The sequence below is a fragment of the Amphiura filiformis genome, chromosome 4, assembly GCF_039555335.1.
Source record: "Amphiura filiformis chromosome 4, Afil_fr2py, whole genome shotgun sequence".
In the NCBI taxonomy this organism is placed as follows: Eukaryota; Metazoa; Echinodermata; class Ophiuroidea; order Amphilepidida; family Amphiuridae; genus Amphiura; species Amphiura filiformis.
Window position 1 is genome coordinate 83,853,384 of NC_092631.1, and position 18,066 is coordinate 83,871,449.

The window sequence follows — 18,066 nt, forward strand, 5'->3', positions numbered from 1 at the left end:
GTTACATATAAGGGACTGCGCCCGGGCGCATGAACTCCGACAGTGGATGTTCTGCGCCCGGCGCAGAAATGATCCACCGTTATTATAATACGAAAATCTATTATTTTACTTCCGAGCGCAGTAACTCCGACAGTGGATGTTCTGCTCCCGAGCGCAGCAATGATCCACCGTTACATATAAGCACAGAATTAGAGAAGGAGAACCGGGCCTCCCTATACCGCCACGTACAATCGCGCCGTCAGCTATGGGGAGAAAATTGGGGGTATTTGGGTCCTTGCCGACCGTCTTGCGCGAGACGAACGAAAACAATCATGCGTCTCATCTGAAGCGTTTCGTACTCGCGTGCTGGTCGCATCAAGTGCGTCTCTCAAATCGCCCATCATCCATGTCGGCGCTTGCATGACAACGAATGCCTCGGCGCATTCCGAGGGAAACCGAATACCCCCAATTTTTGCTCCATGCCTGTATCAATATGGCGGTCGAGTCCTGGTTCTCTGGTTTTAATTCTGTGCATATAAGGGACTGCGCCCGGGCGCATCAACTCCGATAGTGGATCTTCTGCGCCCGAGCGCAGAAATGATCCACCGTTATTAGCTGTTATTATAATACGAAAATCTATTATTTTGCTCCGGGCGCAGCAACTCCGACAGTGGATTCTCTGCGCCCCCGAGCGCAGAACATCCACTACCGGAAGTTCTGCGGAGGCGCAGGAGCTCCACTGGGATAAGGGCCTGCGCCCGGGCGCATCAACTCCGATAGTGGATCTTCTGCGCCCGGCGCAGAAATGATCCACCGTTATTAGCTGTTATTATAATACGAAAATCTATTATTTTGCTTCGGCGCAGCAACTCCGACAGTGGATTCTCTGCGCCCCCGAGCGCAGAACATCCACTACCGGAAGTTCTGCGGAGGGGCGCAGGAGCTCCACTGGTGGATGACGTACATACATGAAAATTGGGCTACTTTTGCCAGTCTCAGGCCGCGGCAGTAATTTGATGTATTTTCCTTTCAATTTAGCCGATTTATAAAGGTTTCGAGTCTTTGAAGCGCCAAATTGAAATTACAATGGGTTTTGTGACCATTTATTGATCGGTCAGTAATTTCACAGGAAGTACCGGAACTTAGTTTCAAAGTCAAGTGGCTTTCCGCCCAATTGGGTGTTTTGCGTTCTAAATTCGGGTAAATCCGCCCAAATATCCGTATTGGGCGCTTTTTGGAAGCTTAAAAATTGGGCTACTTGAGAATCCTTTACCGCGGCCTGGCGAGTCAATGCGCCGCGCCTTGACGCTGAAAAGTTTTGGCAACACTGCCAACCAACCATGGCTAATTGAACTTTGAAGCCAAACTGTACAATCTAAAAAATTGTTTTGCTGCGTTTTAAAACTGAAGACGCTACGATGACTGACCGTGTTATATCAGCAATCTCTATCTTCTATCCACAGTGTGAACCACACATTAACTATCGTGTCGTCGTGGATAGTAGATAGATTTCTCGATCAAGGGAAGACATGTGAATCCGGGTGAATGCATGTATACATGCTGTCGAATTCTGCTACATGTACATCGTCTTCGTCGACTTCGAGTTTTCAAGTCAAAAAGTGACGTTTAATCATCATCATGTCATATGAACAAGTTTGTGGACAGACGAGTTCAAACCACATATAGCTATCTAAAGTATCGCAAAAACAAAAATAAAGCTGATACATATACTCACTATTTATTCAAAATAATGTACATGACATACACATGACATATACAGTCACGACATCAACATATTGCACCAGTAATCTCGGTACCGGAACACACACACCGGATCACCCTGACGTGGAGTTTTTTTCGTGGATGACCGCTTACACAAGTTGCTTCATCCACGCTTTTTTTGCAGTGGTATAATTACGTACGGGAAACAGTCATTGTGTGATGAGTAAACAAAGAAGCGAGTCGGCGAGGGCAGGGTGCGGGTTTTTGGCGAGCCCAATTGTATGGGGTTTATTGTGCAATAATTATGTGTAGGCCTACCCCCGGGGTAGTGAATTCTCAAAGTGGTTTGCCAAAAATCGCCTGGCCCTTTGGCTGTGCCAAAAAACCTTTGCCCGCCCGTGCCAAAAAATTTTTGCCCCCCCCCCTCACTCTTTGCCTACTGGGGCCTAAGTTCCAGCCCCCCGCACCATGATTAGGCCTATTGAGGTAATCGGATTGTTAGCTATTGTTATAGATTAGGCCGATGCACGCTTCAGGTTACGCGCCAGAAATGGGGGGGGCCTTTGGGGCAAAGCAAATTTCGGGGGGGGCATTGACAACTTTTGTACAAAAATGTCACAAAAAGTGGACATTTACGTAATTTTGGGGTTTTGCCTCAAAAGGGGGGAAACTGGGGGTAACGGAAAACTATAGTCTCCAAAACTATATGATATTTAAATTGGGGAAGAATTCCCCTATCATCCCCCCCGTAGCGCCGCCAATATTTTTGGTATAGGCCTATGATATATTTTTATGATCCCAAGTATAGGCCTATTAATACTAAAAGGCCTACTGAACCCTGACATTCTAAAGCGAAGATAACGACAGCCCCTAAAACCCATTTTAGCCCATGTTATAAGGGAAAAGGGAGTGTTCATAAATACTTTAGTGGGTGTGGGCAAAAATGGAGGGGATCAAAAAAGTTTTAAGTCTGCATGCAGTCAAAAACTTGAGTTTTTGCTCTTATATTGGGGGGGGGGTCAAAAAGTTGTTAATTTTTTTTCAAAATAATAGTACACAGACAAGATGATGACTAGAAAAAGTACCGGTACAAAATAGATTTTATATGCTATTCACATAGACCTAGTCTATGTAACTCAAGTGCTCTCGGGAAGGGTGTCAAAAAATTTTACGGTACTGTGAACTGTATTAAAAGTTTAGAACAGCTACAGGCCTACTTGATTCTGCAACATCAGTAGGCCTATGGTGTACGGTATAGAACTATAGGAATTTGGGTCTTGGGAGCAAAAGTTGCCTGGGGGGCCTGGGGGTACTCAATCTTTCACTGTAAATACCGTAAAATGGGGTAACTTCGGTCAGCGGGGTAACTTTGGTCGGTCAAATATATTTGTTTAAATGGTCATATTTTCGTACAGCAATATTGTTTTTAGTCATATTTGGTGTCAATTTGTTAAGAAATATGTTTGGAAGAAATAATAGTCGCTCATGTGTAATTTCCTTGAAATTCACGAAAAAAGCAGGATTTTGACCAAAAATCAGCATTTTTTACATTTTTTCAGAAAAAATAAAATCGATATTTGTGAGCAAGGATGTGTGTTTGATTAATTTTGCAAGGTGTCAAATGTCACAAAAACAACAACTTGCCCATATTCAGCGAAGATCAATTTTTTGATTTTTTTCCTTCATGGAATGTAATACTGTGACCAAAGTTGCCCCCAAAGGTCATTTTGAACCCCTAGGGCACCCTTACAAAATTATTAAAAAATCTTTTTCAACTTCAAGGTGTAGAAGGAACCCTAATGTCACAAAAAGAGTTAATTAGAAATATAATTGGTTTTGTTTGGAAGCAGTGGTTTAAAAACTCTGAAAAGTGCCCAAAGTTACCCCTTTTTACGGTAGGCCCCTACGTGGTGTGACATACAGCATATATCCCCCCCCCCAGTGGCGGCGCCAATGCCCCGGAAAAAAATTCTGTGGCACCGCCACTGCCGCCCCCACCACCACTGCGTGCTCCGACTGCACTGGGCCTCATCTGAGAGCTTCTGAGACTAGTATGGGCCGGATTGGACCCATGGCCCCATGAATTAGAAATCTACAAAAAATCGGACAATCCACCTTTAAATTGTATCGATAAAATAACGATTGTGTAAGAGACTGCTCATGACATGCCCACATAATGACGTCATTAGCAGGATTGCCTAACAGCTTTTTCTATTGGCCCAATAGTTAATTGATAGAAAACTGACCAATAAAATACGCTGTTAAAAAGTGGGTCGGTTTACTCAGCCACGTTCGCCATTTTGTAGAGGAAGAAGTGTGGATGGTGGTTTCGTCAAAAGTGGCGTATTGTTTTCACGAAATTTGACCAATATACAGAGGAAAATCATAATTTGTTACAAAGGATTGGTAAGCTTGATATATTTACAATGTACTCATTATATAATGGTATCGCCATTTCGATCGCAATCGGGAACATAAAGGCTCCGTTGGCCAGCCGGAAAGTTGCACTCTCTCTATCTGCTATCGATATTCGTGCACGAACAGTGCATAAATGTGAATCTGGAAGTGTGACATATTTCGTACGGCTGTCGAAGTCGAAGTGGAAGCTAGTTTTTATACTATTGTCGATGTCCATTTCCTTGTAATTTATGTTTAACCCCGAGTTCAGTCATCAAGTCAGTTAGAAACTATATACTTCCGTGACTGACACTGACTGACTCACTGCACTGGATTATGTTTATGGTCTCGGTACGGTTCTACATGTATCCATATCACTGACACTGATATCCAGTGTACTTACCCATTTCTCACGGCTGTCAAAGGGTCCTCTCGAAATCCGTATTGGTTTATACAGGGCCTTTCAGTTCCAGTCAGTTTTCTCCGCACAGAAAACACCAATTTGCTACAGATTTGCTTTTCCCTTTGTAATTTATGATTGGGAGCTTGTTTAAGTTGTATTCCCTGTCCTGATAAAGAAATCAAATTATTTTTTGAATTTATTCGTTTTCACCAAAAAGAAGGTTTTTATTAAATTATGACATGTTTTGTGATTTGAGAACAACGGTGAGTATCCCATTTGTGTCCAAGTGCGCAAGATGGAACAGCCGACTGACAGAATGAGAATCATGACATGATATATAAAATTAAATTAATCATGAGTGACATTGATTTGTTTAATCTCTGATGATGAAGATGAATTGAATTTGAACAATTAGCAACACATGAACTAATTGCACAACTACACGATGCAATGAGTTGTTTGCGCATGTGTACGGGAACAGAATTTTGGCAAGAATCCGAGAATCGATTCTCCCAAAAGATTCTGGTAAAACAAATTTGTGTGAATCTTAGACCTAGTTGATTTACAAGAATCAAATGATTCCCACAAATTTATTCTGCAAGAATCAAGATTGATTCGTGTACAAATACTGCAAAACAAATTCTGGCCCTGGTGTACCCCTATACGCGGAAAATGGTATCAATTAACAATCCACATGGAAAGTAGGAAATCATGCTTTCCATGACATGGCCATGTGCATCAGGTTTTTTTTACAACAAGTTACTTACTCACCAATGTCTTTTGTTGCTAAACTTGATAAGGAGAAGTCCTTCTGTAAAAATATCCTTTTAAAATAACAATTTGGTTGAAATTTGTTGCCAAAAATGATGTATAAATGTTTTAATTCCATCACATAAATTCTTCTGATCAAACTTGCCACCATTTTCATTTGGCAAACTGCAGCCTGTAGGCCTTTATGTACAGCATGTTGCCTAATAGTCTGTATCAAGTCTTTTGAAACAATTTATTTCTTTGATGCACTTCACCGAACATGTGCTTTTCAATACACTGGTAACAGAGATTTCATACTCACTGAAAGAGCTTGGCTTAGGTCTACCATGTTTATCACATGTTTGGTGTTGGCCAATTAAAACATGACATGCTGTCATCTAGCCTTGAGAAGATTAAAGGTGTTGCTGGGTCATGCTTCAAAACACATTATGGATGGGGAAGAACAGCCTAATCTATAATGTGGTTGGTCAAACTGACTTCTTGTAATATCATTTGCTCCACATGAGGGGTTTAGCACTGACACTTGGGTGCAATATATGGAAACATTTATCAGTCTACAAAATATAAACATTCTGAGACATGAATTTGACAAACTGGAATTTGGTTTTTGCTGAACAAAAGTATAAACATTAGGGATCATATTTTTCAAAAATGGAATATAGGGTTTCAGTGTATTTTGAAAATGATGGGTTTGTGTGAATTTTCATAATGGGCGCAGTTATCCTGGTTTTGAAATGTGTAATTTTTGACAGCTCCTCCATGGATATCCATGTGCACTGTCTTTGGATACTACTTATTTGTACCCATGCTGTGCATGGGTACGAAGCATTTGTATAGTGTACCCCGGCCCCGCTAGTTCAACAAAGTTTCTGTCAAATCTGTCCTTTTGTGAACATGAGTGAAATAGTGAAATAAAATCGATAAAAAATGCGGTGTATTTTATTTTCATTCTGAAGTACCGGTAGGTAAATAATATTCTCCTACTTTATACTCTCTCATTTATGAAACATTTTCACCAATTTTCATGATCAAACTTTAGCGCAATCGATCGTGATTTGTGCTTCGGTGACATCTCGACTTCTGTTTACATTCTATTTTTAACCCGGAGCGGGACTCCTTGAGGGTTATCGCAATTGAGCACTAGCGGGACCCCTGAATAATTCCCATGCAGCAGTAAGCACTACACACGCTCTTTCTGCTATATTGCTGTGTGATGTTGGCCAGAAGAATGATTTGGGGTTTACCAATTTGGATTTTCTCTGCTTGTATTTACGCAAAATATTTCAAAGTAGGCCTACATTGTACATAAAAAAAAATTATCGAAAGAAACAACGAGTCCCGAGCTATCGAAGAATACCGTAGTAGAAGTGGATGAAGCATGACACCATGTAAAGCAATGGAAGTTTATAAAGTAAACACAGCGGATCATTGTGGCTGATCGCATCAAAAATGTTACTAGAATTGCAGTCTAAAAAAACTTAATTGTAGTCTGTCCAAAATATATGGGCAACCTTTGCTAAAAAGAAGCAAAACGTTGACTCATCAAGTGATGAAAATAACTATCATACAAATTTAAACATCATCACCTATCATGTGCAAATTCAGAGCTGTCCAGAGTTCTTAAGTAACCAGTAAGCACTGCATAATTTCTGAGTGACATATGTATACTACTTGTACCATACAGCATATCCCTATAAACTGTAAATTTTCTGTGATGCTCCCCATATGCCATTAATTGACTCTGATGCTCCCCTCTTAAAGGTGACCAAAATGGATTAAAAATCAAGGAAATCCTTTGAAATCAACCAGATTCAAGATGGGTGTTAAATTTTTTTTTTTTATTTTTATCAGAAGGTTTTCAAAGTTCAGAAATTTGAGGCGGCTCCTAGGGATAGTATAAAGTTCAAATTTTGCACCAATTGAATTTGTTTTGTGACAGCTGCATGTTGTTGTTTTCGGGAAAGGGTCACTCAAACATAAAAGTGCTACAGATCATGTATCCATGCTCATTAATTAATCAAACTTCAAAGCAGAACCTAAATGACGTAACAAAACGTACAACATTATACTCAAAAAGGGTCACTTTCAAATCATGATTGTATAAAAGACTATTTTAACACTTGGTATGTTTCAGTCTTAGAAGAGCTTGCAAAGATTTTTAAATAATTGTCACAAACTTATTAAAGTGAAATCACACTTGTTCCAAATGTTTTGTTACGAAAACCAGAAAATGTAAACCTAAATGGCAATTTTTGAGGTTTAATAAAACATAGCAAAAAATGGGCCCTAAACGGTGACATAGCTAAAATGTAAACTCTGTAATTTATATGCTCAAAATCCTACCCTTTTTCTACATTTTAAAACAAGGATGCATAGCACTTTTATATTTGAGTGATCGCTCATCTATGGTTTTTGGCTGCAACAAAAATGTGCCGCAGTGAGAAGGACAAATGCCACAAATATTGCAGCCAATTGAAAAATTGCAGTGCCCATCCTGCAAAACCAAGAATCACAACTGAGTGTGAGCACTATAAGGAAGGCAAAAAAGTGTTTCAAATGCATGCACAAACATTGGACTTTTTACTGCCCCCTATGTACATGTGTGCAATGAACCAGTTTGAATCCTCTCTTTCCACCCCCATTCTGCATAATTATTTATTTCTTAGCGAGTTGGAAAATAAAATTGTAGTTAGTAGTGTAGAACTATAGGTTAAAATACTAGTGCAGGGACATAGTTCAGAGATTAGTTTGCAGTTTGTAGCAAAGTAGTATAGATTTAGTGGTGTGGTGGTGAGAGTTTGCAAAGTCTGACATTGCCATGTGATCATTGATGACCCCTCAAAATTAATCAAACTTTTGAAAGCATTTTGTTGTGATTATTAATTGCAAGACTTTGGAACTAACATGCAAACTACATTAGATTTAATTTAGCGAGGATAAGAAAACTAAGGAACTTGACTGCAAAGATATGCAAGTTGCATAAAGACATTTACAAACATAACTTTCAACTTGGAAATACAAAATATAAAGGCATCATGCGACTCTTGAAAGCAGAAAAATTGTTGATGTCCAGTTCGGGGGAAAATGGCATCATAATGAGCTTGAACCGTTAAAAATTAACAGTGCGCTGGCAGCAGAGGCAACATTCAAGGAAAGTGAAAAAATTACTGTGCATTGGCAGTGTGGAAGTCGCAAATATATCCTATCTTGGTTTGACTATGAAAAGGCTGGTAAGTTGAAAAATAAATTTGACTTCAATTGTTTGTGTCGCATGTGTTTGATTCTAACTAAATCTAATTGAACTATGTAGATGTAGCATGCATGTTAAATCTTTTGTCACTGAGTAATTAATAACTTTTCTTGTGTGTTTGATAGTAACAACTTAACACTCCATCTCCATACTCATTATTCATTGAACCGACTTGATGTGACTCCTGTTAGTATAAAGTGTATTTTCACCACCATCTCTCATCACCACCACCACCATCACCAACTATCAAATCTGTAGATGTTGCACACACACTGTACTATGAATTCATATAAGCTCTTAAATGGTATAGAGTCTAAACTTATAAACTCTTAAATTATTTTCTGTGGAAATTGCCAATTGGATGGGCTGGTCACAATAGTTAACCCCTGAGTTTGTGTGTAAATTTGTTCTCTCAAGTTTTCTCTTCATGCTCAGGGCTCAAATGCGTATGTCTGTGGGCTTTTTTTTTTTTGAAGGAGTCATAAATCCAACATGTTAATGGACCATATCAAATATATTTGTACTGATCAACATAGTCTTGGAAATTGGAGGTCTCAACTCAATCAAGAGTGTGTTGTGGGACTATTATGCTAGTATATTTAGTTTTGAAAGTTTGAGTGATCTTGATCATTTGATAAAGTCTATAATAAACTTAAAACTTTACGTGTTGAGTACTAGTTTACAGTTATTGAAAGTAAAATGAGTATTAACAATGAGTTAGCTACCTGAGCACTGAGCAGTAGTCACACATTTTTGAAATGAAAATATGGATGTATCATTTATATTTTGTGCAAGGTTTCTTGTACATGGTACCTTACATGAGTATGAAAATACTTTGTCTATATCTCTCTATGTTTGCCTCTTTTTCTGTGTACGGTATGTTTATGTGTTGAGACAGCACATTTTGTTCACATTGTCGCTGATCACATTGTATCATTTCTATCTTACAGTACTTTACAGCAAAATTCATCATAATTTTGAGATACCTTAATTTATAACAATGGGTGGAGCATTCACATCATTGTTTTCTAAATTGTTTGGGAAGAAAGAGATGAGGATATTGATGGTTGGTTTGGATGCTGCTGGTAAGACAACAATTCTCTACAAACTCAAGTTGGGTGAAATAGTCACAACCATTCCAACAATAGGTGAGTAGACCTGACTTTTGTGTGTCTCCCATTAATATTCCAAGTTAAATTTCAACTCTAGAGATGTATGTACGGTCATGCGCCATGATTTGGGGTATAGGAAAAGGTGGCGGTGTTACATTTTTTTATTTTTTCACAAACATTTTGTCACAGATCTCAAGAATGGATAGGTGTACTGAACTGGTTTTGGTCTTATTTTCTAGCTAATTTATCTGGCTAAAATTGTGGAAGGTAAAACTTTTATACTATTTGTACTTTGCGAGATATTGCCAATCAAAGGATGTTAAGTCAGGGGTGGTGGAGCCTACGGATGAGGAGCCTACGGATGAGGCATGTGTTAAAGTATAGGGAATATTGTCTTTTGGTGACTCTCAAATATATTTTTACTGTAACTTCATAACCCAGCATGGTATTGAGATGGATTATGTACCATTGTTTTGGTATTTATGTCTAGTAGGTAATGTGACCAATTTTACTTTAAGCTAGTTTAATTTGTTGTAAATGTGCTGCATTTTGTGTCATGGGTTCTAGGCTTTTCCTATACGTTACTGTACTAAGCATGCATTTATGCTCCGAAATGTTCTGAATGTCATATTTCTTGAATAAGTTAGGCTACCCTACTTCTGTAAAAGATATCATTTCTTAGAAGGAAATTTGATGAGGAATTCAAATATGCCATTGGTTTTTGTGAAGGGCATGAAGGAAAAAATTTTTGATTGAAAATATAATAAAAATCATAAAAATTTTGTACAACTTTTGAACACCCTGTATCTCAGTAAGGCAACATAACTCATCTTTACAAGTTTGCTTTTTTTGAAAGTCTACAATGTTATTAGCACATCTAAAAAGGTTTTAACAGACCAGGTGTTTGTGTTAGTAAATAAGAGAGGAACAAAATTGTATACTTTTTGAACCGAAATTTAACTTGTCCACCCTATATGACATTTGCGGCACCCTGTATATTGACCAAATATTTGTATGTGTGTATTCCTGGTACTCTAAGCTTTACAGTGATATATAATTTTATAGGGTTTTGATGAACGGAATATGAATTAGATCAGTTTAAGTACAAAAACATGTAAATTGTTGAATTTTTTAGTATGTAACGCATTTGTCCCCCAATTCATGGCGCACGACCGTACATGTAAATTGAGTTACAGCACCAAATGCAATATAGCTTGATAGTAATTTATTCTTGAGTACGAACAAGATGTGATATGCAGATGACACTGCTATTGAATTACTGTTAAGTCTGTTTTCCTAGCATTTTGATAAATGTGGTGTGCAGTGGTATACTGCAGTATGAACCAATGACAATGAAACTACATAAACTTTAACTCAAAAATTTTGTTTTTATAATGCCCCAAAAAAAAGGTTTGTCTCAAAGCTTGCGCGCGCGTTTGTAAAATCGCACGATTTGACAAAAAAGAAATGCGGAAATTTTTTAATAGTTTTTCCAGAAAAAATAGGTGAAAATCAGAGAATTATTTTCTCAAAATACCATGAAAAAAAGTCGGAATAAAAATAAAAAAATCGCATTAAGCGTTTGTTTTTAAATTTCTCGTGAGCTTTGAGACGAACCTTTTTTTTTTTTTTTTGCCTAATATAAATTATTTTATTTTTATTTTTTTGTTAAAAATTCTCCAACCATAAAATTGTTTCTTTGTATCTACAGGTTTCAATGTAGAGACAGTGGAATACAAAAACATCAGTTTCACAGTATGGGATGTAGGTGGTCAGGACAAAATCAGACCGCTATGGAGACATTACTTCCAAAACACACAAGGTATGTAAAAAGCGCAAATAGATTCATCAGGATTGTCCATTAACATTATATGAAAATGTTCTTAAACAAATCCAAATAAAGATGATGTTAACATACCTCAATGACGTTTCGTGCTGTGTCGCAGGTACTCATTGGTGGTGATATGCACATCCCCTTATGTATTGTATAAATTGTTTTAAAGCTGCACAGTACCTTGCAATGAGGTAGAATCAAAGAATACCAACTTCGCCATGTTTCACAGGTCTCTATACGCTTGGTTCAAAGTGTGTGGTTTCAATATAATGGTTCATCACAAAGTTTTACCTGCCACTAAAGTTTGTTTGGCTTATCGCGAAAGACTCAAAACACTGTGCATTGATATAGAATGGTGTGCACACTGTTGGGCGCAGTGCTTACGCTAGTTGTGCGTTGCGTAATGCGTGACTAGGGCACACTTATGTGAATTTACGCAAGCGTGAGTTGGGACTTTATTGACACACACAGTAACAAAAACAATTTTATGTGTGTTTTGTATACAGGTCTGATATTTGTGGTAGACAGTAACGACAAAGAACGTGTGGGTGATGCCAGGGAGGAACTGATGAGAATGTTGAATGAAGATGAGCTCCGGGATGCGTGTGTTCTTATCCTAGCCAACAAACAGGTATCAATTTTATGTTACCCATAAAGAAGCTACTTTAATAGTTGGAACTTATAATTTTCACACACATTATCTTTTCATTATTAATATTATGGTATTCTGTTCTGCAAATTGTGGTGTGAGGAAAACGACTGAAACATTAAGTTTCTTTTTCGAAATGATGTTTCCTGACGAGTCATCTTTGTGGTAAAGTGGCTTGAAGGAAACTCAAGCATACTATAATGCAGCGCGAACGAAAGTTGCACTTTGCATACCCTAGGTAAACTGTGTTTTACTGCTCTGCCAGTTATATCTCATAAATTATACTTATAACTTGTCAAATTACTTGATAGGAAGGACCTTGCTCAAAGATATCAACAGTGAGGTAATTTTTGTTAATGATCTCTTAAGAAGTGACTGACACCATATTTATTTGTTTCCCGTTATACAGGATTTACCCAATGCAATGAACTGTGGAGAAGTGACCGACAAACTTGGCCTCCACACCCTTAGAGGACGCACATGGTTCATTCAGGCAACCTGCGCAACAAGTGGGGATGGTCTTTACGAAGGCCTGGACTGGCTTAGCAATAATATCCAAAAAGCCTAACTAACTCTTTATTGTGTGGCCACTTATGTGTGGTCTAATGTCCCGTTTCTTTCATTCGTAAATAATTACGTGCTGCATAGAAAACTGTTGCTGCAGGTTGATTGGTTGGTAAGCACTTCCACCAGTAGCTGAAGATAAAGATCAATTTGGTGAACCAAAACTAACAACAAAAATGGTGGCTTTAAAGACTGAAGATTTCAATGGTTTTGTCACCATAACATGCTTTATTTAAGAAGGAACAATAAAATATAATGTACTTGACAAAATTGTTGAAGTTTTTAATGAAATTTGCAACTAATAAGGTTATGAATCAATCGCCATTAGTTAGGGCCAGCATATAGTGTGATGTCTTGTCTTGTGTGTTTTCCACAAGTCTTTGTAAAAGTGCAGCTCTTACATTCTACTAGTATACTGATGGACTCTACATGTATGTGACAATGAAGAATGCCTACTGTAGGATGTATTTTACACCCACCATGACTCACTGGCGGAAAATTGCATTCAAAACGTGCAACTACAATGTATGTGTACTCGTCCTTGCCAGATCTCAATATATTTTTATCGGTACCGTACTTGGGCAATTTTGAGCAGATTTGACCAAAAGTGGCCAATAATTGCCAATCGTAGATTATCGGGGACTATTTTATAAAATTTTTAAGGCAAATTGCCCTTAACCTGTGCACAGTCTGTTTAGGTTATTATTATTACAAAAGAAAACAAAGAGAAAAGGTACAAAGTTCTGTGCAGCAAGGAATTATTTGAAAGTAGTATGTTCTATGTCAAGGATGTATGTGTATTGTTTGTATTAATCAGGGTATGAAGAAAGTATATTTAGACCATAATAAGTGCAGTGTATGGTGACTACAGCACTTGGAGGAATAACCATTTCAAACAGTGAAGAGTGATGTTTGCCCTACTACTACATAAAGGCAATTGTAACTGACAGGAACATGGTGGTAATCAACATAATCCTATACTTGGTGCACATGAGTGTGTTAAATCAATTTTTTATTACTTCATTGGTCTGTGCTGTGCGCCGAGCATACATGAGCGTATACACAGACGTGATAAAAAATCACACTGATTGGCTGATCAACAGTCTTGACAACAAGACGGTTGACCCAATGGTCGTCCGCGCATAGAAGGGGAGGAGACCTAACCAATTCTATGTGATTGCCAATCACCAGCGCGTACCCGGAATATGGAAGTACTAAAAAGTTACTTAAGTTTGAAAAATAGATGCCCTAGTCCAAAATTTTGGATCGGTGTTTCAGTTATTTAGGTTTATACTTGCGGGCCTAGAAACAATCTTATCTAAAATAGATGTGAAAACTCAATTGGGCAAAAACACTGGTTCTGCTCTTTGTGGTGGTAGGACAGCTTCACTCCATGTAGGTTTTTCAATTATAATATTTGTGCCGTAATGATTACTCAGTGGCATCTTTTGCGCTATAAATTTTTTATTGCTTTGCCAATCGATTTCAAACTCCTTCGCTTGTTTTTAAATTTGAGATTCTACAATCTACATTTTGTACATTGTTAGCTTCCTTAAATTGTGAAAGGAATATATTTCGGCATTGTTATTTTCATTTTCAAATAAGACGTTTTTAAAATTCACTTGAATCACTACTTTTATCCAAGAGTGAAATCGTGGGCGGGTTAGGAAACCCAGTGAAATAACTCAGAATTAAAATGTAGTAGTAAGATTTTCCAATTCTTAGTGAGGTCACAGTAATACATGGCCCTGTATTCAAAATATGATGTAGCTATTATTTTTCCTGTTCCCGTTGATGTGATGCTCAGTTGGTTACAGCGTACCTTCTCATCATGTGAGCATGCCATTGTCTTACAGCTCAAATGTACCAGATGCTTTATTTGTGCACAAGAGTTATTCTGGTAAAACAGGCTGATGGCTGTTGAATGGACTTGAACACATTGTTTATTGTGGTACCAAACAGTAGTAAATTAAAATTTATAATTATCAATCTACTTTTGGGGACAGCAGGTTGGGATGGTCTTGATTTTGGGAGAAAAAGAATGCCTGCTAATATATTTTAGACTTATATTATTTCTATATAATGGGGATTTGTATTCAGATTGTGAGAGATACATAAGACAGGAAGACCTGTTTGTTTTTTAATTTCACAGCAATGATTGGATGGATAAAGTATGAGAGAAATGTTGGAAACAAACAATTATACTTTGCAATCAGCATTATGTTTTTCTATGTTGTAAATACTGTTCTATGTACTTGGTATGATTTAGTTAGAACCCTGTAGGTATCGTGATGTCAGAATGTGTTGTCCAGTGTGTGTATGTGATTATAAATATATACGGATATATATACAGATGAACAAACATGAGTGTGGTACATGAACATGTGATGTAAATTTGGCGCCATTCAAGAATGCCATGAAATGGTGTGGAATCTTGTATTTATGTACCATGTTCAGTTTCGTTCACGTACATGTAGTGCAAATGTTTTAGTCCCCATTTCCTCAATAAATGTACAGACACAACATAACTAAAATTTTGTGTTAAGTTTAAAAGACTTTCGATTAGTGTTAGTGTTAGCAAAACAAAATGCTTCATAGTAAGTCTTCAAAAATGGACCAAGGGTTGAAATATTTGCAAAATATGTGGACACTTTTTTTTTTCTTATGTCACACATACAAAAAACATGAGGCTTCTAATAACACTGGGTCATAAACTATAAATGTCTTTGAACCTAGAGCTGCTTTCCTAAAGGCCCTGGATTTTTTTTAAATTTCACAGGATAAGCCATATTTCATTGCAAGATCTATATAGCAAAATTAAAAAATTCCCACCATTTCTTAGATGTATAGTTCTTATATGGGGTTCAAGTAAAATATCCATCAAAATTTCCCCAGTCCCAAATATCTTAAGTCGCCGCGTGCATAGTTGTGAATGTGAAAATAGTAGTTCTCTTTATAAAAAAGAACTAAAAGCAATATGATAAACAAAGAAAGTATCCACCTATTTTAATTACCTGTATGTGCTTTATTGCAGATTAATTATATTATATGCTGCACATGTATCCAAGACTAGTGTATCTGTAGGCATTAACAGCAAGGTTTAAATCAGGGGTTCTCTATTAGGCGGCTTGTGGGCCAAATTCCTCCCTGCCGCCCAATGTTGTTTAGTCCTTAAATATGCTCGAAACTTAGAAGTGAGCTGCAGAAGCCTGATTTTGGGTCATATCATCAGAATCTGCCAGATACACTGTACCCCTTAATTTGATAGACATACCATTTTGAGGGGGAAAAGGACATTGGTGTGAGGGCACTTGGCCCTCCGGCTGCTTTGAAATATGTTTGGCCCACATGGCCCTTGAGCATTTGAGAACACCTGTTTTTAAGTTTGTTGTCACATGTTTCTGCTGTAACTATTTATGTGCCTTGTCTGATTGTCAATCTGAAATATCTTGTAAATATGGTTTTCAAAATTTCAATCAAAGTGCATTGGTGTAAACTTAATTGAAATTAATTGAAACAAATAAAAAGATGATGGGGCTCATCATATGCTCAATATAATCTAAATTTGTATGGTTCTTAGTTTTGAGAAGTTTGAATTTTTGTAGTGGAATACTAATGGAAATAGTGCATGCAATTGTGTTGTGGATGTACATATCTAATGTGTGTTAGTCAGTTCTGATTAAGTGCTTACAACATGATAAATGTGGGTATCATGCATAGATCTTGCTCAGGACTAGAAAAAGTGGGGAATATGGGAAGCTCTCTGCTCGGAAAGTTTATTCTCGCAAATGAAATTGTGGGAAATGTTTCTATCTTGTAGGAAATGTTGCTTCTCTTCCTGAGATATTAAATTAACACTTGATCCAGACATGTATTTGTTACCAGGGAGGGGAGTGGAGGGTTTTGATGTTGTTTATATTCTTGTCTACCAACTCGCAGTTTTAAGTGATTAACCAACTGTGTTTCAATCAGTGGTGGCTAACATGCATGCATGCCCGCCCGCCCAGCATTAAATTGATACAAGTTGAAGTCAAGTCACTCTGTAATTTTGGCCACTTGACCAAAATGGCAGATACATTTTAGCAGTCACAATCAGCATTTTATGAACAGTGATTTGATACAGGCATCAGTTTCTGAAGACATTTGCCTTTTACTTTACATTACCATAAGTGTCCCAGCATTAATAAAGTTGGTATTTGGCCAAGAGGATACATATACCAGCCCAACTTGAGATCTCGGAAGCTGAAAGCTATGTACACAAAATTGACAATAAGTTTGTCTCCTGAGAAAGCAATTCACTTTGAATGCAAAAATTTCATGGAAAATTGTGAGCATCCATTGGTCTCCCTCTCTATTTCAACTAATTGTAATCAGGGATGTCAGTATGTCGGTCGGCCACAGCCAGCACTCGGTGCTAATGACAGGCATTTGGCCGTTTGTGAAGCCTTCCAGACCAGCACTAATTTGGCCAAAACCATGCCTCAAAATACCTTTTTGATTATGAGGGCTATTTATGACAGATTCCATGAAAAATAGCCCGCAGGTCATGTGTGTATTTTGCCATTGACAATTTTTTCCATGGGGGCTATTTAGGGAAATTTGGGGGCGAATCGCCCTTCGCCCTGTGAATTTTGAACCCTGGGCCAAACATATGACTATTTGATTATTTGGTCTAGAACTCTTCAAATGTAGTACTTATTTTGTGCTTGAGACATGGACATTTTCAAAAAGCTACAACCAAGACTAATATTTCACCTGGTGATTGTAATTAGTTTCAGAAGGTCCAATCTAAAATTAAAAAGAATGAGATCTAAACTGGATCTTGCTCTCTTTTAGATCGTGTTTCAGCGATCTGATACCTCAACTGTACGTAGTCCACATTCCGACCAAATAATCAACATGGGTGGAGCTTTCACTTCGTTATTTTCCAAATTGTTTGGAAAGAAAGAGATGAGAATATTGATGGTTGGTTTGGATGCTGCTGGTAAGACAACAATTCTCTACAAACTCAAGTTGGGTGAAATAGTCACAACCATTCCAACAATAGGTAAGATACTCCATGCATCAACTATATTTCATGTTCTCATCTTTTGTAATCTGTGCAACTTTGCATACTGGTACACAATGACACACATAGTAATGTTGAATCAGTCTGATAAGATAAGTTCAACAATTATGTGTGTCATAAAAATTGCATTCATTTAAGCATGCTGAATTAATAACTGAATACACTTGGTTGTTTCAACCCATGAAGTGTCTGAAACATTTTTCACATGTAGGCCTGCTTTTTGAACTTCAGAGAGGCCTACAATATAATTAAGTACATTTATCGGTATACAAACACTTTTAAAGGCCAGAGTAATGGAAGACACATTCGTCCACGCC

At 37.6% G+C, this 18,066-nt stretch overlaps 2 protein-coding genes across 4 annotated transcripts in view; one reads left to right on the top strand and one right to left on the bottom strand.

Moving 5' to 3' along the window:
* Positions 1–1,830, bottom strand: part of LOC140149956 (ADP-ribosylation factor 1-like 2) — a 30,146-nt gene extending 28,316 nt beyond the window's left edge. The window contains exon 1 of the mRNA XM_072171964.1: positions 1,715–1,830. The gene's annotated coding sequence lies outside the window, so the exon portion shown is untranslated. The remainder of the gene's footprint in view (positions 1–1,714) is intronic.
* Positions 1,831–3,941: 2,111 nt separating this feature from the next.
* Positions 3,942–18,066, top strand: part of LOC140151549 (ADP-ribosylation factor 1) — a 29,876-nt gene continuing 15,751 nt past the window's right edge. Inside the window, exons 1-5 of one of the 3 annotated variants that reach the window (XM_072173934.1) lie at positions 3,942–4,107; positions 9,473–9,670; positions 11,346–11,456; positions 11,975–12,099; positions 12,527–16,245. In XM_072173934.1, coding sequence (XP_072030035.1) covers positions 9,523–9,670; positions 11,346–11,456; positions 11,975–12,099; positions 12,527–12,685 — 543 coding nt within the window. In that variant the 5' untranslated portion in view covers positions 3,942–4,107; positions 9,473–9,522 and the 3' untranslated portion in view covers positions 12,686–16,245. Of the gene's footprint in view, positions 4,108–9,472; positions 9,671–11,345; positions 11,457–11,974; positions 12,100–12,526; positions 16,246–17,517; positions 17,729–18,066 lie in introns of those variants that run through there. The other 2 variants (XM_072173932.1, XM_072173933.1) reach the window with 2 other exon arrangements.